The following is a 23251-nucleotide window of genomic DNA, read 5'->3' on the forward strand; positions in this document are numbered from 1 at the left end:
TGGGGATCATTCAATACATAGCCTTTTGGATGGGCTTTTTTTACTCAGCCTAATTCTCTGCAATTTCATCCAGGTCTTATGTGCCAATAATGGGTTTCTTTTTATTGCTGACTATTAACTTCATGGGATGGAAGTGTGTTTAACTGTGTACCCATTGAAGGACATCTGAATTGTTTTCTGGTTTCTGGTTATAATGAATATAGCTGCTACGAATATTTACGTACAGGTTTTTGGGTAAACATAATTTTCCATTTCTTAGAAATGTCCATAAGTGCAATTACTTAATTGTGTGGTAGTTGCAGATTTAGTTTAAAAAACTGCCAGACTGCTGTCCAGAGTGGTTTTATCGTTTTATATTCCTATCAGCAGCATATGAGCCATCCTATTTCTCTGTATCCTTGCTAGGATTTCCTGTTGTCATTATTATTTATCTTTGCCAACTTAACAGATGTGTAAGTATTATAATATCTTATTGTAGCTTTAAATTGCATTTACTTAATGGCTAATGATGTTGAAATTCTTTTTTTTTGTACCTGTGTGCCATCTGTATATCCTTTTGGTGACATCCACCCTCCACCCCCGACACCGCACCCCCACTTTCTGGTTGAATTACTTGGTTTTTGTTTGTTGTTTTTTTCACTTTGAGTTTTGATTAAGTTTGTTTTTATATTTTGGATACTAGTCCTTTGTCAGATACATGGTATGCAAATATTTTCTTTCAGCCTGTCATTTTTCTTTTTATACATTTAACAAGATTGTTCACAGAGTAAAAGTTTTAAGTTTGGATAAAGTATAGTTTATTCAATTTTTCCTTTTATGGAGCATACTTTTGGTGTTTTTGCCTAGCCCTAGATCCTTAAGATTTTCTTTTTTTTCCTAAAAAGTTTTATAGTACTATGGATTTAAGTCCTTGATCCATTTTGAGTTGTTGTTTTAATAAAGTGTGAGATTTGGGCCAAGGTTTTTCTTTTTCTATCTGTGGGTATCTATTTGTTCCAGTTCCATTTGTTGAAAGGTTATATTTTCTCCATTGAATTGTTTTTGCATTTTTGTCAGATGTCAGTTGGGCAGATTCATGTTGGTCTCTTCTGTTTCCTAATCTATAATCTGTTGTCAGATCTGTATGCCTGTCCCTCCACTGATACCATACAGTTTTGATAACTGTAGCTTTATAATAAGTCTTAAAATGGAATCAACTGAATCCTTTTACTCTTTCAAAATTGTTTGAACTATTCTAGTTCCTTTGTCTTTCTATTTAAATTTAGGAATAATCTTGTCCATATCCACAAAAAATCTTGCTGGGGTTTTTATAGGAATTGTGCTAAACCTGTATGTCAATTTGAGAAAAATTGGCATCTTTATTATATTGAGACTAACAGCTCATAAATCCATTCATCTACTTTTTCAAAAATTTTCATCACTATTTTGTATTTCTAGCATATATATTATATATGTTTTGTTAGGTTTATTCAGAATATTTCATTACTTGAGCATTTGTGAATAATGTATTTTTAATTACAATGTTCATGTATTCATTGGTAGAACATATAAATACAGTTGCTTTTGTGTATTTATCTTGTATCCTTTGCTGAACTCATGTTGGAGATTTTGTTGATTCTTTGGGATTTTCCACATAGACAGCTGTGTCATCTACAAATAGGAAAGTTTTATTTTTTTCCTTTTGAATCTGTATATCTTATTTCCTTTCCTTCCTTCACTTCACAGGCTAGAACTTCCAGCATTGTTTTTCATAAGAGTGGTGAGATTGGACATCCTTGCTTTGTTCTCAATCTTAGGATGAAAGCATACAGTATTTTACTATTAAATGAAATGTAATCTGTAGGGTTTTGAGGAGGTTCTCATATATTCCTATTTGGGTAGTTTTTTATCATGAATGGGTATTGAATTTTGTCATTTTTTTCCTTCATTTATTTATGCAGCTAAGATTTTCTTCATTAGCCCATTAATATAATGGGTTATACTGATTTTTGAATATTGAAGAAACCTTGCATCTCTGGGATAAACCTCATTTAATAATGGTATATAATTCTTTTAAAATAAATTGCTGATTTCTGTTTGTAATATTTTCTAAGGATTTTTCTTTTTTTCTAAGGATTTTTATGTCTGTATATGAAGGATATTGGTTTGTAGTTTTTGTTTTTTTTTTTTGGTACTGCTTTGTCTGATTTTGGTATAAGGGTAACAGTACTGACTTGATAAAATGAATTAAGAAGTGTTCCTTCTATTTTTGAAAGAGACTGTATATGGTAGACTTCTCCGTTGAAGGTATTTTGGCCTGAAATTTCTTTTTTGGGAATTTGTAAATTGTGAATTAAATTTCATTAAAAATCATAGGTCTTTCATCTATTTCCTGTTGGGTGAGTTATGATAATTTGTGTTTTTTGAGAAATAAATATTTCATATAAGATGTCAGACTTCTGTATATACACTGGTTCATAGTATTCTCTTAGTCTTTTGATGTCTGCAGGGTCTAGAATGATTGTTTTTCTCTTTTCAGTTTTATTCATTTCTGCTGTGGTCTTTATTATTCTCTTCCTTCTACTGGCTTTGGATTTATTTTGGTGTTCTTTTTCTAGGTCCTTGTAGTGGAAAGTTAACTTATTGATTTGAGACTTTTCGTCTTTTCTAATGTACGAATTTATAGTTATAAATTTGCTATAAATTTTTGCCATTGCTGCTTTAGCTGTGTCTTACAAATTTTGATACGGTATATTTTCTTTTTCATCATTTTTGTGTATTTTAAAATTTTCCTTGAGACTTCCTCTTTGACCCATAGGTTATTTAGTATATTATTTACATTCCAAGTGTTTGGAGATTTTTGTATTATCTTTTTGTTATTGATTTTGAGTTTGATTTCATTGTGGTCAAAGAGCATACTTTATATGATTTCAGTTCTTTCAAGTTTGTTGAGGTTTGTTTTATAGTCTAGGATATGGTCTATTTTGGTATATGTTATTTGGGTTCTTGAAAAGGATATGCATTCTGCTGTTGTTGAATGGAGCGTATAAGTGTTGATTAGATCCTTAAATGATGGTGTTATTGAGTTCTTCTGTATGCTTGCTGATCTTATGTCTGTTTACTCTTATTGAGAGAGGGGGTGTTGAAGTCTCTAACTATAATTATAAGCTTGTCTATTTCTCCTTTCAATTTTGCCAAGTTTTGTTTCACTTAATTTAGTAGTTCTGTTTGGTGCCTACACATTTAGGGTTGCTCTGAATTCTTGTCAGACTGATCCTTTATAAATTATATAGTGTTCTCTATCTTTCCTGATTTTTTTTTTTTTGCTCTAAAATCTACTTTATCTGATATTTATATATAAAATGTAATTTTACTTAATTTTAACTAATTTAAATTTAAATAGGCACATGTGGCTGGTGGCTGCCATATTGACATTGCAGTCCTGGAAGATGGAGAAAGCTATGACACAATAAATTTAATTAAAAGGTAAATTTTATGGAATGTAGAAGATGTTAAGGGCAATGGGTGGTTAACAGAAAAGGGAGATTGGGAAAGAAAAGTGGGGAGTATGACTTTGAATTAGATAATCGTGGAAGAAAACATTGAATGTGGTACTTGAACAAAGATTTGAAGGGGTGAAAGAGTTAGCAATGCAAATATCTTGGGAGAAAGTATATTAAAGGCCAAAAATGGAAGTAGGCCATAGTAAGAAATTTAGCTTTCACTCTGAGTGATATGGAGAGCCAGTTGAGAATTTAAAGCATATTGTGAATCAATCTGACTTATGTTGTATAAAGATCATTTTGGCTGGTATATTGAAAATAGACTGTAGGGGACAAGAAGTGTAGAAACAGGGAGACCATTTAGGAGATAGGAATACAGATGGAGGATGACTATAGCCAGACCAAATGTTTAGGTTTCAGAGAAAATATGAGACAGTTGGTTTTAGATAATGTTACATTTGAATTGTTCATTAGATAGATCCAAGCGGAGAAAGCAAGTAGATTGTCAGAGTTCTCCAGATCTATGAGTCCTTGCCCTTGTGGAGCTTACATTTTACTGGAATATGGGTAATAAAACAAGTGGATGAAACACATATGCTATTTTAGAAGGTAAGTTTTATGGAGAGAATTCAAGTAAGGAAAGAAGGATAAGTGGTGTTGGACAACTGACTTCCTGAGAAATCAATTGAGTAATGATAGGAAATACATCTTTTAGATACCTGGGATAATAGTAGTTTAGGTAGAAGGGACCAAATATAAAAGTTCTAAGATGGAGCATGACTGATTTTGAAGGACAAGGAGATGACGTGTGGCTCGAGTGACATGAGCAAGGGAAAGAGGAATAGGGATGACTGCACCAAAGTAAAAAATGTCTGGGTTATAGGCCATTTTAAGGGTTCTGACTTTTATCCTGAGGGTAATGGGAAACTAGTGGATAGTTTAGCAGAAGAGAGGTGTGATCTGACCTGTGGTTTAACTGAGTCACTCTAGTTGTTGTGCTCAGTAGACTGAAGGGGCAAAGGTGGAAGGAAGCAAGGAGGTTAAGAGACTTTTATACTAATCCAGCCCTGAGCCACTTCACTTTCACTTTTCACTTTCATGCATTGGAGAAGGAAATCGCAACCCACTCCAGTGTTCTTGCCTGGAGAATCCCAGTGACGGGGGAGCCTGGTGGGCTGCCATCTCTGGGGTCTCACAGAGTCAACACGACCAAAGTGACTTAGCAGCAGCAGCAGCAGCAGCAGCAGGCAAGGCTGTGGTGGCCATGGAAATGGTGAGGAATGATCATATTCTGGATACATTTTGAGGGTTGCATTGACAAAATTGGCTTACTAATTTTATGTGGGATGAGAGGAGTCAAGAATTATTCCAAGATTTTTGACCTGAGCAGTTGGAAGGATAGAGTCGCCTTAATTGAAATCGGAAAGACTAGGAAGAACAAGTGTGAAGTATGTGATAAGGAGCTCAGTTTTGGACATGTGAAGTTTATGATGCCTATTGGACATCCAAATAGGTGTTCAGTAGGCATCCTCATTATGAATACTGTGTTGTTTTTTTAAATGAAGTAATTGTGCTAAAATAGTGTACTCACCATTCTGAAACTATATTACATTTGTTAGTATCTTAATTTTTAACATGTTCAATCCTGAAAAACTTGAATATTTTGGAGAGGGAAATTGTTTGACTGCTCTTGGGCTTTGCTGCCCACCAGAGTTGATGGTACTTTCTTAGAGTTAAATAAAGATGTCATTCCAATTTTAGGTCTGGAACTATAACTATAGTCTGAGTGTTTCAACTTGCTTTCTATTTTAGGTGCTTTTACTACTGGATTGTGCAAGATATTTAACCCTATTTTCTTTGAGGTATGACTTAAATATCAAACATCTTAAATAAGAAAAGGGAAACATTTTAGTTTTGGAAGTCAGAATGCCAAGGAGAAGGAAAAATCTTGGGGGAAATCCTTTTCGGAAGACCACAAACTCTAAGGAAGTTGTATCCAGTGTTACTAGTCATGAGGAGCCAACCACTACTCTTCCTTCTGTGTATGAGACAAAGGTTGATCAGGAAGAACTCTTCACCAGTGTCTCAGAGATGTTTTCTGATCTGGATCCTGATGTAGTGTATTTGATGCTTTCTGAATGTGATTTCAAAGGTGAGAAAAGTTTAGTTTGAACCCTTTGCATTTTATAAAAAGGTTTTATGTACTATGCCATGACCAGTAGTAATATAGAAAATGACTACGTTATTTCTATTTTGTTCATTACTTTTTGAATATCTGCTGTGGGTAAGGTACTCAGTTTACTATTACGAGGGATATAAAGAATAAAGCATCATTTCTTCTTTCAAGAAATGTATAGTTCTAGGTATAAGATGTATGTGTAGATTTCATCTTTTATGTTTTATTTCTTTTTATCTTCCCTCTCGTAAAGGTTGGCACTATTGACATTTTGGACCAGATAATTCTTTGTTGTGAGTGTCTTTCCTGGGCATCATAGGATGTTCAGCAACGTCTCTGGCCTGTACCCATTAGATGCCAGTGGCACATCCCCTACCCTACCCCCGCAGTTTTAACAATTAAGAATGCCTCTATATATCATCTTATGTTCCCTGGGGGGCAAAATCATTCCCAGTTGAGAGCCGGTGACCTAGAGTACTCTATAAAGAGAGGGATTTAAAAAACTGTTTTGTTGTACTGCTGTATCTCCAGCCCCTAAATACCAAATGACTCGCTCGGACCTCAGTAAATATTTATTGAGTGAAAAGGTAATTATAATTATGGAAATGAGAGCTGATTAAGAGTTGAGGCCAATAGACCAGTGTGATTTTAAATTGTCTTTGGAGTCAAGAAAACTAGGTTGATTTTCCAGCTCTACCTCTTAACCTCTCTGGGTTTCAGTTTTCTTATTTGTTTAAGAGAAAAATAACAGTATGTACCTCATAGGACTTTTTCAGTAAGGACTGAGTTTTTGTTTTGTTTTGATAAAGTCTTCAGTGCAGTTAATTATTAATGACTTGTAATAAATTGTTTAGATGTATGTTTGCAGACAGGGGAAACTATCAAATTTAAATGGATGAGTAAGTTAAATATTGATGTTTAGTATTGCTATTGGCCATGATTAGTATAAGTAAAATTATTCTAGGTGTGGGGAATTTTGGTAATGGGGTAAACTTTTTTTTTTTTACATTCCACAGTCTGTGATGTGAGCCTATCTTATCTATCCTGTTATGTATGCAGAAAACTAGTTTTCAGCAGTCTACATGATGCTCAGAAATAATAGTGTTTACAATTTTACTTGTGGCTTCAACATATATTTCCTAATTTTGGTGTGTTTAAAATTTATTTTTGCACGTACACTAATAGCAATGAAGAAGTACAAGGAAAATATCAGTATGTTACCTTTACATCCTAACAAAAACCATTTTTCTTTTCCAGGATCTTCTCTATACCTCGTTCATAAATACTGATGTTTTGAGTAGTTTGAATAATAACATTTATGACGTTGTATATTCTACTTTTAAAACTTAACCTAATATGAGCATTTTTTTCAGTTGACTGCAGTCTTTATATTTTTTAATAGCTTTCTAATATTCTATTGGGTTATTATGCTCTAATTTATTTAATTATAGCTATGTTTTACATGAATAGTTAATATTGCAAAGAACATCTTGGTATGAATAACGTTTTCTGTCTTTCAGTGTTTTCCCAATTCCGAAGTTTTTTTCTTCTATCACAGGTTAAGGACAGTTTTTGGCTCTTGGAAACATATTGCTGAATTGCCTACTAAAGAGATGTGGCATATAGTTACCAGGGGTGAAAGCGGGGGGATGGATAAATTCGGAGACTGAGATTGACATATACACACTACTACATATAAAATAGATAACTAATAAAGACCTACTGTATAGCACAGGGAACTCTTCTCAATACTCTGTATTGACCTGTACTGGAAAAGAATTAAAGAGTGGATATATGTATATGTATAACTGATGTACTTTGCTGTACAGCAAAAACTATGACCCAACATTGTAAATCAACTATACTCCAATAAAAATTAATTAAAAAATAAATTTACCTTATAAATGTGCCAATTTGTAATGACACTAGCATTGTATAAGGGTTTCATTACAGCCTTATCAGCATTGAGTGGTATTCTTTTAAGATTTTAGGAATAAGATTTTACCTTTTCTTTAATTTTTTTTTTTAGATAAAGAGAAATGTTAACATTTTTATCTATGATTGTTTATTCTTGTATTGTGTGAATTGTTCATGTGTTTTTCATTGTTTTATGCCATTGTTTTAATTTTTCTCAACATTGTAAAATTTCTGTGTTTTATGTATATAGTTTGATCTTTTACTTTTTACATACACTGTTTTTCATTATATACACATTAATTTTTTTTTGGTTGATCTTTTGTGATTTTTCTATCATGCAGTTTTTTCTTAGAAATTCTTCTTGTATTTGCTTTTTTTCCCTTTTTATTTTTCCTTTTTTCCACGTTTATTGCTATAGTCTTCTAACTGGTCTCTCTGCCAGGCTTGCCCCCTCCAATCCCTCTTTGTTTTTCTTCTTAAGGGAACACTAATTGGGTGCTTACTAGGTGCCAGTCCTTGTGCACAGCCCTTTTTCATGGATTATCTCATTTAATCCTCACAACAACCCTATGAGGTAGGTACTTTTGTTATCCACACATTGCAAATGAGAAAATCAAGGCGTAGGAAAGTTAACTATCTTGTTCAAAGTGTTCATGCCAGCAAGTAGGCATTTAAATGTCATTCTGATTCCTGACCAGAGCTTTTACCTACTGTGCTGTGCTATTTCCACATTTATCTTCCTTAAGATAATACACAAAAATAATGTGAAAAAGCCTCAGATTTCAGATGCTTAACAATTCTAATTTATTTGTATTTATGTTATAATGGAAAGAACTCAGCATTGGAGTCGACACACCAGTCCTGACTCTGTCACCTATCATCTGTGTGACTTGGGCTAAGTTAATGTACTTTCTAAACTTCATTTTCTTCGTCTCTGTGCTGGGAATACTATAGCTTGTAGTATAATTTGAAGATTCAGTGAGACGACAAAACATCTGGCCCAAATGCTATGACAGGTAGTTTCCCTTCAAGTTCCCTTGGAAAATAAAATCAGTATTTCTTACCATGAAATAGAGGACCCTCCCCAGTTTTACTTAATTTCCCTTTCCAGTTTTATCTCCTTCTCTTATCTGCCATATTACTGTGTACTCGCATTCCAACAAACTCAATAGCTTAAACATGCTGTGTGTTTTCAGGACTGGGTTTGCCTTTCCCTTCTGTATTGATGAGTTTCTTTTTGAACTTCAGCTCCCAGTTTACATATCACCTCATGTGAAATCTTTCCTTACTTTCCTATAAGGCTGCTTAGACATTTGTATATTATTGAGAGTGTGCAGTATTTAATCTATATTATAGTATAATTGTCTTCTAACATCTTCAGTTGCTTCCATTAGACTGCAAAAATCCTTTGAGTGTAGTAAAAACTTTATCTTGTTCATCTTTGTACAAAGTATGTCTGATATGTAATACATGCTCTGCACATTTTTTGTGTTAAGTGAAATTCATAGTATGGACCATGTAAACAGATTTATTAGAATACTTATTAATAAATTATAATAAATTAATAAATAAAATACTTATACTTAAAACAGCATGTAGTAGGTATTTGTTGATTAAATCAATTGGTTTTAGGATCTTTATAAACAACTCTAAAGTATACAGTTCCAGATATTTTTCTTTTACTCAGTAAATTCATCAGAGAATATCTACTTGACGGCAGTTTATTGGCCTAGTTTATTTCTGTTTGTCTGAAGGTAACAACATTGCATGTCTCCATTATTCAAACCTTTCACTATGCAGACTTAAATATCAGTAAAGTGTTAAGTTAAAAATGACTTGAATATTTATAAATTTCTTGACATTTCATTCAATGTAAAGGCAGTATAATTTTATGTGAATTTTAATTATATTTTACTATTTTCAATCCATATAGAGATATTTTATTGTTGTTATTGTTCTTATTGTTGTACAGTTGAAAATGCCATGGATTGTCTATTAGAATTATCAGCCACTGATGCTAAGATAGAAGAATCATCTTCAAAAAACTTTGTTGCTTCTGAGAAACAAGTAAATGCAGTGGAATGTGAAATAATGGAAAAGTGTCCTCCAGAAGAAGAGAGTGAAGATTCAAAAATGGATTCATTTTTGGACATGCAGCTAACTGAAGACTTAGATTCCTTAATACAAAATGCTTTTGAGAAATTGAACTCTTCTCCTGAAAACCAAGCACACTCATCTTTGCCTTTGCAAGATGTTAATAATTTTAGTGACCCAAATTCATTTATAAGTTCAGATTCAAGTAATATGACTCCCATTCTTTCTACCCAAAATATGGATTTGAACAGTGAAAATTTAGAGCATTCTGTCTCTGGTTTAAGTTCAAATTCCTTAACTTCACATTCAGTTTCAAATGGGTCCAAAAGTTTTATGAAAGATAACACATTGGCATTGGAAGATTCTCTTCTCAGTAGTTCTTTAAATGCAGATAATGACACTGTGATGGATGGCAGCAACCAAATTCAGAAAGAGCTTTCGGAATCTGAGTGTGTTAAGACTCAGTTCTCTCAAGCCCCTGTAGATTTGGATGCCAATGAGCTTCAGGCTCCTCTAAACCTTGCTGTCCAAAATCCAGGGCTTGGTTTAATAGGTACAGGCGGAGATCAGAAATCCACATCTGTCACTGATGTTTTTGTACCTTCTGAAGAATTCAGTTTCCAGCCTCACAAACATACTGAACTGCCACCAAAGGGGAAGGATGTGAATTACTGCCCAGTACTAACCCCTCTCCCTCTACTGCTGCCTCCTCCTCCCCCTCCACCAATGTGGAATCCAATGATTCCTGCTTTTGACCTCTTTCAACCAAACCATGGCTTTGTAGCTCCTGTTGTAACCACAGCTACACACTGGAGGCCTGTCAACTATACGTTTCCACCCCCAGTTATTTCTCATACTTCCCCAACAAAGGTATGGAGAACTAAAGAGGGAACAAGTGCTTATCAGGTACAAGAAACTCCAGTTTCTCAGGTTGTAAGAAAGAAGACATCATCTTATGTTGGACTAGTTCTCGTTCTTCTCAGAGGCCTTCCAGGATCAGGAAAATCTTTTTTGGCAAGGTATGAGGTTTAATTGAGTTTAAAAAATGAGTGTAATGTGTGAACTTGAATATTTATAACAGCTTGAGTGTGTGAAGTGTTTTTACTTCATAGAGATGTTTACTAATTTTTTCTAACTTTATAGCTAATAGCAATGTTTTCTCCAGAAGTTTTTATTGAATTCTTTTGTCTTAGAATATCATTTTGAGAGACAGAATAGAAGAAAAAAATTAAAGATGATTTCAAGATTGTGAGCTTGTAAAATCAAAAGAAATAAGTTCATGTGGAAGAGAACTAATTTGAGTGGGAGAAAGATGAATTCAGCTTTGATTATATAGATAAAGGGCCGTAATTGATTTTGAATTCAAGGAAGTCTTAACAAGAATACTGCTCGTAGTTGAAAATTTGGAATTGTAGCTTGTTGTTAAATAAGGTTTAGAAATGTATAATATGAACGAAGAGAACATAGGATGAACCATTGGTAATCAGAGAACTTCAAATTTTCAGTGATTTTTTTTTTTCTTGCAAAATGTGGTACACTCAGTTGTTTTATCTCGTATATCCCATCTATGTGCTTTTTGTAGTTAAGATATGTTGTGGATGTCTTGGTCTCAGAGACCAGAGTCAGGGTTAGAGGCAACTTCGTTATACTTTCAGTGATACTTGTTAAAGGGTGTTGTTTTCAAAGTTTCTTCAATCCTCTTCTTTAAATTCCGGAATATTTACATCTAATTTATTTTATTTGCCAGTTTTTCCCTTTTCCTTCTAAGTTTTATCTGTTTTCTCTCATGGTTTGCTCTTCTCAGCTGAGTCTTTTCTATTTGATCCTAGGTGTTATCTAGTCTTTGGGCATACTCATGTATACCTTGATAAGCTCATTTTCAGTTGTTTTTTAAATGTCCTTTCTTAGTCTGGATTTATCTTCCAATAAATTTCCACATATTCTACTCATATATTTATAAATATATTCTTCTATAGACATAGACTTTCTCTTTGATTTAATGACCACAAGAATAGGAAATAATATTATAGATATTAGAGTCAATTATGATACTTGATTTTGTGAAAGATTGAAACAAAAGGGGGTACCTTAAAAAGTAATAGAGCTGTGACACAGGTTTGAAGAAGTAGGTTTCAGAAGCCTTAGAGCCAGAAGCAGCTACAGTTAGAGATTAGGAGATTAGGAAGAGAAAGAAATGCTTGTCACAAAGTTGGAGCTTGCTAATATTTGAATGAAAAGAGAGAAATAACTGGGCAGTGCAGAGATAGGCAGCTGAGTTTTCTCAGAGAGAGTGGTCCACAGTGTTAAGCTGTTGTGCCCAAGGGAAATGAAAGATGAAGAAAGACTTTCAGATTTATTGGAAAGAAGTCCACAAATGGCTATCTTGAAAACTAGTTTTGTTGCCCTGGAAAGGTGGAAGACCTTAAGACCTTAAAGCATTTATACTAAAGCAGTTAAGGAGAGAAGTTGGGTAACAGTTGAAAAGGGATCTTTAAAGTGTGGTTAAAAATTAAAAAGATAGCTGAGATAGATGTGAAGTGTCAGAGGGGAAAGCTTAGAGATAAAAGAGAAGATAAATATAGGAGTCTTAGAAAGTGAGATCAAGTGAGCATTCACTACAGTGTAAGCTTCATGAATGCAATTTACTGATGGATGCTCAGGGATTAAAACAGCATCTCTTTCTGTTAAAGTGAGAGTGAAAGTCGCTCAGTCATGTCCAACTCTATGACCCCATGGACTATAGAGTCCATGGAATTCTCCAGGCCAGAATACTGGAGTGTGTAGCTTTTCCCTTCTTCAGGGGATCTTCCCAACCCAGGAATCATTAAACAGGGGTCTCCTGCACTGCAGATGGATTCTTTGCCAGCTGAACCACAAGGGAAGCCCAAGAATACTGGAGTGTGTAGCCTTTCCCTTCTCCAGCGGATCTTCCCAACCCAGGAATCAAACGGGTCTTCTGCATTGCAGGTGGATTCTTTACCAACTGAGCTATGAGGGAATCCCATTTTTGCTTAGTAGATACTAATAAAAATCAAATTCAAAAGATATATTTTAATATGAGAAAAGAATCTAAGAGTGGATATATGTATATGCATAACTGATTCACTTTGTTGTACACCTGAAACTAATACAACATTGTAAATAAATTATACTCCAATACAATAAAATTAATAAAATGAAATAGATTTTTATTGGCATATAGTTGTTTTACAATTTTATGTTAGTTTCTGCTGTACAGCAAAGTGGATCAGTTGTACATATACATATATGTCAAGAGGGTACACTGTTATGTCTCTGTGGATTCTCTTTGCTTATTTTTTACATGTATCTCAGTTATATAGATGATAAATTCCAGAGTCAAGGAAGAGAGATGGGGTACTTACCTGCCGGTCCAGTAGTTAAGACTGTCTCTGGTTGGTGAGCTAAGATCCTGCAAGCTAATGTGGCCAAAAGAAAGAGGAGCCAGAAAACCCCTATAAAACTATCTTATCTTTGTATTATTTATTTATTAAAATTTGTAAAAATTAAATTTATGTTTGGCTACATTGGGTCTTCATTGCTGTGCGCTGGCTTTCTCTAGTTGCAGTGAGCGGGGGCTACTCTCTAATTGTGGTGCATGGGCTTCTCATTGCAGAGACTTATTGCAGAGCATAGGCTCTAGGGCCTTGGGACTTCGGTAGTTGTGGCACATGGCCTTAGTTGCCCTGCGACACATAGAATCTTCCTGGACCAGACCAAGGATTGAACCCATGTCCCCTGGTGGATTCTTAACCACTGGACCACCAGAGAAGTCCTTAACTTTGTATAATTGAGCAGATTAAATTAATAGTCTAAGCTTCCTCTAGTTTTGAAGTAGAGTTGAATATCAAGGTACTTGCCTACCTGGAAATGACCTTCAGCTTAGAGCGGGTAAGGTAGATCTGTGTGTATCAAGTGACCAGATGAGGGAGATGCATGTGGTTGATAAAAATTTTGAAGCATTGTTAGTTACTGGTTTTCTTGATATTTAAAGTTGTGTTACCCTTCATACCTTTATAGTAAGGACAAAGGACTTCATAATATTTTTTAAAAGTTTCCGAAATAATGATTTGCATAAGGCAAAGTAGACTTGCCTCAGGTCGGTTTTCTTGGGAGTCAGACTTCTGCTTAGAGATTTTCAGTGTGATTTGTTTGAGAAATAAAGTATCTTTATTCTTTTAAATAATGATACTTGAATTTTTAATTTGGATTATGACCTTGCAAAAATCAGGAGAGAGAATTTAGAAGAAAAATTAATGAAAATAATTATATTTATCATTCACAGGACTTTGCAAGAGGATAATCCAAGTGGAGTCATTCTTAGTACTGATGATTATTTTTACATAAATGGACAATACCAGTTTGATGTAAGATACTTAGGAGAAGCACATGAATGGAACCAGAATCGTGGTAAGGATAGACATCAGGTGATGGGTAATATTAAGAGCAATATAAAGGAGAAAATCCGCTGAGTGTTTTTGAGTGACATACAACTTTTAAGATGTTACTAACTTTCATTCTAAATTATAACTATATAATATAGATAAAATTATAACTATAGCAATTCTTATTACATAATAAGTGGAGGAGGTAGTCTTATAGATCTGCTATGAGGATTAAATGAGTTAATTTTTGTAAAATAGCTTAGAACATTGCCTGAAATGTTTAAGTTTTATTTAATCAATGGAGATCTTGTCAGAAGTAAGTCAGACTTTCTACATTGGTCTGGAAATAGCTCAAGATGGTTACAGTTGTCTGTCACGGTCTGGTTCCATTTTCCTAAAATAGAATTTGCATTGTTAACCACTAGTCTTCCCTAAATTGGCCTAATTTTTGTAGAGGATTGTGTGAGAGTGGAAAATGACTTCCCTCAAACTGAACCTGCAGGAAGGTTATTGGTAAAACCTTAATTTTCTTATTAGTGCAACTATTCACTGAAGATGGTTTTAACATGAAATGTTTAGTTATGAATAGTTGAATTTTATATGGGAAATTCTTGTTAAGACATACAGACAATATTTCATGTAGCCTTTCTTTTGTGATAAATGTACTATGAAGGCTCTTCTTGAGTTTGTCATCTTTAGACATGGTTAAATTTTTCTATATTCTTTCTTGAACTAAATATTAAAGTGAAAATCAGGAATATGAAAATACCAACACAAAAATAAAACAGTCTGATGTGATCAAGTGCAGTCTTGGATTTGCCAGTTACCAGCTGTGTGATCTTAAGCAAGTTATTTGTACTCTCCAGGATCCTGTGTCCTCATTTATAAAAGAGTTTAATAGTACTAATTCCCCAGAATTCTTCTAAAGGTTAAATGAGAATGAAGAGTGCTTATCAGTAGTTCAACTTGCCTTTCTGTAACAACAACTGCAGCAATAATAAATTGAAATTAATTGGCAGAACTTTTTAAAAAAGCTTTATTGAGTGAGAGAAGAGTCAGATAGTTTTAAGCATATTCCTTGTTGTACAACCATCACCACAATCAAATTTAGAACATTTTTGTCACTTCAGAAAAACCCCCTACCCATTAGCAGTCACTCCTCATTTCTCTTTAACTCTCTCCCAACCCCAGGCAACCACTACTTTACTTTCCATAGGTTTATCTATTCTGGACATTTTATCCAAGTAGAATCATATAATATGTGGTCTTTTGTGAATGGCTTTTTTTCACTTGGCATAGTGTTTTCAAGGTTCATCTGTGTCGTAGAAAGTATCAGTAATTTATTCTTTTTTATGGCTGAATAATATTCCATTATGAGGATATGCCACATTTCATTTATCCATTCATTAGTTGATGGACATTTGTATTGTTTTCATTTTTTGGCTATTATGAATAATGTTGCTATGAACATACCTGTCTATGTTTTACCTTTCTAGGAACAGCCAAGCTATTTTCCAAAGCAAGAGCACCATTTTACATTCTCAGTAGCAGTTTATGAGAGTTCCAGCTTCTGTTCATCTTTACTAACACTTGTCTTTTTTTTTTTTAATTAAAAAATTTTTTTTAATCTGATCTTTTGAGCTATGGCTATCCTGATGGTGGGTGTTAAGTGGTATCTCATTGTGGCTTTGATTTGCATTTCCCTGATGGCTAATGACCAGTATTCTTGCCTGGAAAATCCCATGGACGGAGGAGCCTGGTAGGCTGCAGTCCATGGGGTCGCTATGAGTCGGACGCGACTGAGCGACTTCACTTTCACTTTTCACTTTCATGCATTGGAGAAGGAAATGGCAGCCCACTCCAGTGTTCTTGCCTGGAGAATCCCAGGGATGGGGGAGCCTGGTGGGCTGCCCTCTATGGGGTCGCATAGAGTCGGACACGACTGAAGCGACTTAGCAGCAGCAGCAGCAGATGGCTAATGATGTTGACCATTTTTTTGTCTGTTTATTGGCTACTTGTTTATCTCCTTTAGAGAGCTTTCTATTTAGATCTTTTGCCATTTTTAAATCGGATTATTGTCTTTATTGGTTTTAATGAAAACTTCCCCCCTATTTATGCTGTCTATACATTTAATATACACATCAAACTTAGACCAGACAGTTTTTATTTAATTTATGATTATAATTTTAGTATTTAGGATTTATTATTCAGCATTTTCCTGTACTTTAGTTTTTCTTATACTCAAAATAGTATTTAGAAGTAGTGGTGGTTTAGTTGCTAAATCATATCTGACTTTTGTGACCCTATGGACTGTAGCCTGTCAGTCTCCTCTGTCCATGGGATTTTCCAGGCAAGAATACTGGAGTGGGTTGCCATTTCCTTCTTCAGCGTATTTAGAAGTAGAATTGTGAGTAAAATTAGTACATATCTATGATTTTCAAATTATGAAATTTCAAATCTAATCAAGAAGATTAGATTTTTAAAACATATTATTATTAAAAGTGATTTCTTATTTTCTGTTTTTCAGCAAAAGAAGCATTTGAGAAGAAGGTGTCTCCTGTAATAATAGATAATACAAACCTACAGGCATGGGAAATGAAGCCATATGTTGCTTTGGTTTGTACCATAAATTGTCATAAGTCTTTAGTAGTGGGTTTGGAATTTTTTGGGGATACTAATACTTAAGTGAATTCAAGCAAACAATCCTGACTTTTTAGTAAGTTAGCATTCATTCACCTACTAAAAAACTGACTTGGGCACTCTTCTTTCATGGCACCCTGGCTTATTTCTGTTATAGTACTAAGTACATTGTTTTTATCAGTAGGTCATGAGTTGACTAATTTTTGTCTAGAAAACACCAGATAGTCAATATTTTAGGTTTTGCAGGCCACAATCTGCTGCATATTCTTTTTAAACAATCCTTTAAACATATATATATATATATATATCCTTAGTTCCTAATCTGTTCAAATATTGGCTGATGTGCTGAATTTGGTTTTAAGCCATCTATTTTTCTTGCGGGTAGGGCTGTTGTTTTATTCATCATTGAATCTACAAAGTATAGCACTGACATATACTAAATATATATCTGTTGAGTAAATTGATGAGTGAAGCTTTTGTGAGTATGTGTATTATTTCTTTTATTCTCCCAAGATGAGCACATGTTTGGCACATTGAAGCTCAGCTTGTTTCTTTAGTTAATGAATGTTATACTTGCTATGCGGTATTTTTAACACATCCTGCTTATACCCCCTTTGCTGTGCCTAGTGTGTTTGTACTGTTTTGAAGGTGTGATTCTTTACTTTGCTAAAGAAAATTATGTTTCCTTTGAAAGCAAGTGAGGTTTTACTTCTCTGCAGCGTGGTAGAGGAAACAGACTTCTTTGGGAGCTGAAATTCAGTTCACTTTCTGGCCTTAGTAGTTCCTAATTTCTCGACTAATATATTTACCACGGGGACATGCTTCCCCCTTAACCTTGACTCCTCTGTAGGTTTTTCTTAGCTTCCTGCTGTCATCTTAGAAAAATTTTTAACACTTTATTTTCCTATGTAGAAAATAAAGAAATTATGTGTTCCAAATTATGTTTTTCTGATTTTCATTTAGGCTTCAGCCTTTTATAATGTAATCTTTTCCCTTATTTATTATATAATAATTAAAAATATAAATCCTTTATTCCAATACTGATTTCTTGACTCTTTCCAACTCTACTTAGAAATATAAAGGACTCCTGCTTATCTTAGATACCAAATGCTTTTGTCTTCATGAAGAAGTAGATGCAGGAATTACTGTAGAGAAGAGGATCACCTTTTGCTTCTTTTGTTATTAAGATAATGAAAGGTGTAGAAGAGTGGGATAGATTGGAGATAATAGTCTATTACCATCTTGACTGTCATTCACAAAAGTAGCTAAAATAGTAAGTTAGGGATAAATAGGAAGCAGTCAAGTATGCTTAGTTTCTACTGGCTAAACATAAATGTGTGTGTGTGACACAAACTCACACATAATAGTATATGGCAAAGTAGTATCTTCCCTGTGGGCTGTCATATAGGTTGACCTAAGTCAGAATCCTCTTAAGTAATATAACTTATTGTTAAGATTTGTCCACTGATAGGGGAGTTGAAAAAGTCTTTAAATGCTTAGTCTCTTTTTCTCTGTGTGTATGTGTGTATTTAAAATTAATTTGATTCTAAGAGCTAAATATACCCCTTTAGGTAATTAGAGACCTGGACTATTGCCGGCCATTGAATAAGTTATAGAAATTTGGTGCTGAGGTGAGGAGATGGAAGTGAGCAGGGTCACTACCTACCTTAGTGTCTGGGTTGATCTTTGGAGTTTTCTGTCAGAATGACAGAAAATAGTAATGACCACTGTTGGCATCTTGTCATAAAACTGAAGGGATCAATAGTGGGAGGTGAGGTCGGAGATGCAATGGTAAGGGAGATGGCAGGGCAGACTTATGTAAAGGCTTATACATGGGTCTCTGTGAGGACTTAGGATTTTACCTTGAGTGACATGGAAGATACATTAGTCTGCTCAGATTGCCATAAAAATTACCATAGACTGGATAGCTTAAACAAGAGGAATTTTATTTTTTCACAGTTAGGGAGGCTAGATGTCCCAGATCAAGGTCCAGGAGGATCAAGTTCTGTTGAGAGTTCTCTTGCATTATAGATGGCCATCTTGCTGTGTTCTCACATGGTAGAGAGAGCAAGTTCTCTGGTGTCTCTTCTTACAGGGACACTAATCTTACCAGATCAGTGCCCTAAACTTTTGACTTCATTTAACCCTAATTACTTCCATAAAGGTCCTATCTCCAAACGCAGTCACATGGTGGAATGGGAGTTTCCACATATAAGATTTGAGGGAATTAATTCATTGGTTCATAACAGGGTTTTGAGCAGAGTAGTGACATGATCTGACTGTTAAAGGAATCACTGTAGGGCATTGTTGAGAATAGACTAGGGAGTGGGGGAGAATGGAAGCCGGAAGGAGATTTGTTAGAGGGCTAACGTGGTAAAGTAGGAGATGACATGGTTCAGACCAACGTGGTAGCAGTGAAGGTCATGGTGAGTAGAGATTAAATTCTGGATATATTTTAAAAGTAGAGCCAATTGAATTTCTTATTGGATACATCAAGTTGGGTTTTGGCCTGTGTAACTGATGGTTGACATCAGTTGAGATGGAAAAAGTTCAGGTAGAATAGTTTCTCTCTTTTTTTTTTTGGTATTGCTGTGCCAAAATACTAGAGTTTTGAAAAATAGTTTTCCAGTAGCTGTCATTGGGAATTCCACGATTCCCTGGCAGACCAGTAGTTAGGACTTTTTGCTTTCACTGCTGAGGGTGCATGTTCAGTCCCTGGTTGAGAAACTAAGATCCCTCAAGCTGTGCAATGTGGCCAAAAAAAAAGAATGTGTTGTCATTTAAAATAGTTTTAAAATTATAAAAGTCATGCATATATTCTGATAGGTATTCAAGCCATAAGAAAGCCTAAAGTCCTATTCCTTTGAGGTAGATGCTTTTCGTAGTATTTTTGAGACTCCTTCCAGAAGTTTTCTATACATATGCAGGTGTGTGATTAATCTTTTTTTATTCTAGTGAAAATTTTGTATTTTACTTTCTTACAATGTACATTAAGAACATTTTCTCATTAACACATAGAGGATTTTAAAAGCCATTGCATGTATTTTCATTGTATGACTATATCCTCCTTTATTTAGCCAGTTCCATATTAATAGACACTGAGTTGTGTGTATTCTTTTGCTATTACAAATAATGATGAGCTAGATATTCTGCTGTATATATAATTTTGCACTCTGACATAAGTTTTTATCAGTAGCATAAATTTCTAGAAGTTCATTGTTGGATCAAAGAGACTTCATCTTGCCAGGTAACATACTCAAGACAGATAATCTTTTATATTCTTTCAGTTTTAACATGCTGTGAATTTGGGAAAAATTTAATTTCATGGAAGTAATTATTTAAAAATGCATTTATCTTTTTTGTATATAGTCTCAAAAACATAAATATAAAGTCCTTTTCCGGGAACCGGATACATGGTGGAAATTCAAACCGAAGGAACTTGCAAGGTAAAACTTGGAGCTTATATAAAATCTTTTAGTTTTGTGAGAGTGATAGAAAGTCCATCTAGATTATTTTCCTCTTGTAAATAATGAATAAAACAAAATGGATTAGATTGTGGCTTTGCCACTTAAAAATTAACAAATTTTGTATTGCTTGTAGGTTCTCTTTTTCAGTTTATGAAGAATTTGTATCTTTTTGTTCTGAAATTGGGTTAATAAACAGAAAATTTCCAGTTGTCTTATATAGCCAGTACTTTGTTACTTATTAAAAATATAATGACAGTATCTGAAACTAGAAGAGACTAGGGTTTGGCAAACCTGAACTATGTGCCACTGGAAGGAACAAATTGTTGTAGCTGCCTGGTGACTTACATTGCTGGAGGGAAGTGCGAAGTGTAAACAGAAAAGGTAGCAAATGTTAGCTGTTCGGGTTTTTCACTACTCGCTCTGCTTTCCCCCACAAGGTTATGCTTTTTTAATTGTTTAATTTGGATGAAAATGTTACTCAGGACATAGACAGTGTATTTTGTTTTGTGCTTTGTATTCACATAGAGATAGCCCTAAATTAATTTTTGTCAGGGTATTTTCTTCTTGGTAATTTGAACTGATTTCAGTACTAACTGAAGGACAGCTTGTCCTCAGGATATTTACAACATTGTGCAACCGTCACCACTATCTAATTAATGAATGTTTTCATCACCTCAGAAAGAAACCCTGTACCTGCTACTGCTAGTCATTCCCAGTTCCACTTTACCCCTTGGCAATCACTAATCTGCTTTTCTGTCTCTGTTAATTTGCCTGTTTTGAACATTTCATGTAAGTGGAATCATACGTGAGCTTTTGTGTCTGGCAGCTTCACTTAACATAATGTTTTCAAGGGTCTCCCATGTTGTAGCATGTATCAGTATTTTATTCCTTTTTATTATCCTCTTGATACATTACTAGATTTGGTTTTCTAATATTTTGTTTAGGATTTTTGCATCTGCATGAATGAGTGAGATTGACTTACAGCTTTTATTCTTTGCCCTGTCTTGCCTGGTTTTGGTATGATGGTTTTAGGTTCATAGAGTTAGTTGGGAAGTATTTTCTTTTTTTCTCTTTTCTGAGTTTATGTAAGTATGAATGTTTGATAGGATTTACTTATGTAACTGTCTGTATTGTGTGTTTTCTTTGTGAGAAGTTTTAGTTGGAATTTGTCCATTACACCAAAGTTTTTGAATTTATTAAGACTTTTTATTAAGACGGTTGATATTCTCTTAAAGTTTAAATCTCTGCTACATCTATACTTAGTTCCCCTTTTTAATCCTAATATGTTTATATGTATCTTCTTTTTTTCTTGGTTATTCTCACCAGAGATTAGATTTTTTATTAGCATTTTCAAATAAACATTTCTGCTTTGTTGAGCTTTCTATTATAAGTTTGTTTTATGTTTAATTCATTTCTGCTTCTCTTTTATTCTACTTTCTTTGCTTTAAAAATAAAACTATTTTGCTTTGTTTATTGTTATTTTTGTAAGGCTTGAACTGAAAGTTTAGGTCATTTTCTAGTATGAGCATTTCATGCTATAAATTTCCTTAAGTACCATGTTAGCTGCTCCTAGAATTTTACTATGTAATATCTTCTTTTAATCATTTATTTTCTAGTTTGCATTACTGTTACTTTTATTCTTTAACCTTTGGGTTATTTAGAACTATATTTTGAATTTTTGAGTAGATGGATATAAAATTTATCTTCTCAAAAAATTGATTTTCAACTTTACTGCAATAGATAAAAATTGTATGGTTTGTATCATACTAATTCTCTGATATTTTTAAAGATGTGTTTTACTAGTTCATTATCAGTTTGTTATAATGTTCATATTTGCTTGATAAGAATGTGTAATACGGTGTATTAAAATATCATTAAATTGTGCTTATTCATTTGCTCACATTATATATAACTTTTCTGAAAATTGTGTTTAATGGGTTAATCTTTAAGAGAGGGATGAGAAAAATCTACTGTGAGAGGTGTGTTGAAATCTTCCTCTACCACTAGTATGTTGATTATATTAGTCTTTCCCTGTTATTCTACTTTTGTTTAAAATATACTGAGGAAATTTTTTGAAGTCCATATAATCTTAAGATCTTTGCATCACTCTAATTGAAGCTTTATCTTTGTCCACTGATTTTCTTTTATTAGTATTAATTTTTGTTATAAAATCTAATTGTCTAATATAAATAGAAATATACCAGCTTTTTTTAGTTAGTATTTGAGTGTTATTAATTTTTCTATACTTTTCCTTTCAGCCTTTCAGTATCTTTGTTTTTAGGTGTATCTCTTATAACCAGTATGGCTGGGTTTTAAAAAATTCACTCTGTCTTTAGCTTTTAATTGATATTTTAGTTTTTTTACAATTATTTTGGTTATTCATATAATTGGCCTTGTTTCTTACTGTCTCATTCTGTGTACTTTTTATTTATCTCACATTTTTTGCGATTGTTTTTTCCTATCACAGAAAATTAAACATTTGATTTTTTCCTCCTATCTTGCCTTACTTCGGATTTTTAAAAATTGAATGCAGATTTGCTTGCTCATTTTTTCCTTCTCTACTAGTTTGGAGATTACATATACTGTTTTAAGTCTTTTAGTGGTTACATTGAAAGTTTTATCATACAGACTTTTAAGTTAAACCATTTTCTTAGTCTTCCTCCTCCCACATGCTAGAACTTTCAAACATATTAATTATGATAATTAACCTCCCTTCCAGCTTACAGACTCTGACTGTCTAGAATGTACAGGTAGTATGTTTTCACTCATTTAGTTATTGCTTTGTGCTTAATTTTTCTTTCATAATAGGCCTTTCATGGCAAGCCACTCCAGTACTATTGCCTAGAAAATCCCATGGATGGAGGAGCCTGGTAGGCTGCAGTCTGTGGGGTCACTAAGGGTCGGACACGACTGAGCGACTTCACTTTCACTTTTCACTTTCCCCTTTCACACATTGGAGAAGGAAACGGCAACCCACTCCAGTGTTCTTGCCTGGAGAATCCCAGGGACGGGGGAGCCTGGTGGGCTTCCGTCTATGGGGTCACACAGAGTCGGACACGACTGAAGTGACTT

The 23251-nt window shown here is 34.0% G+C and overlaps 1 protein-coding gene across 10 annotated transcripts in view; it reads left to right on the plus strand.

The window, feature by feature from the left end:
• The first annotated feature begins 2099 nt into the window (after positions 1-2099).
• Positions 2100-23251, plus strand: part of N4BP2 (NEDD4 binding protein 2) — a 71316-nt gene continuing 50164 nt past the window's right edge. For 7 of the 10 annotated variants that reach the window (XR_016037439.1, XR_008687123.2, XR_016037440.1 and 4 more), the window contains exons 1-6: positions 3472-4755; positions 5295-5634; positions 9548-10688; positions 13973-14097; positions 16600-16688; positions 20082-20158. Coding sequence is in view for 5 of the 10 variants with exons in the window: in XM_055435162.2 (XP_055291137.2) it covers positions 5409-5634; positions 9548-10688; positions 13973-14097; positions 16600-16688; positions 20082-20158 (1658 nt within the window). In the remaining 5 variants the exon portion in view is untranslated. The other 3 variants (XM_088836295.1, XM_055435163.2, XM_055435165.2) reach the window with 3 other exon arrangements.

This window comes from Moschus berezovskii, chromosome 5 (genome assembly GCF_049115385.1).
Source record: "Moschus berezovskii isolate FMDL1 chromosome 5, NW_MosBer_1.0, whole genome shotgun sequence".
In the NCBI taxonomy this organism is placed as follows: domain Eukaryota; kingdom Metazoa; phylum Chordata; class Mammalia; order Artiodactyla; family Moschidae; genus Moschus; species Moschus berezovskii.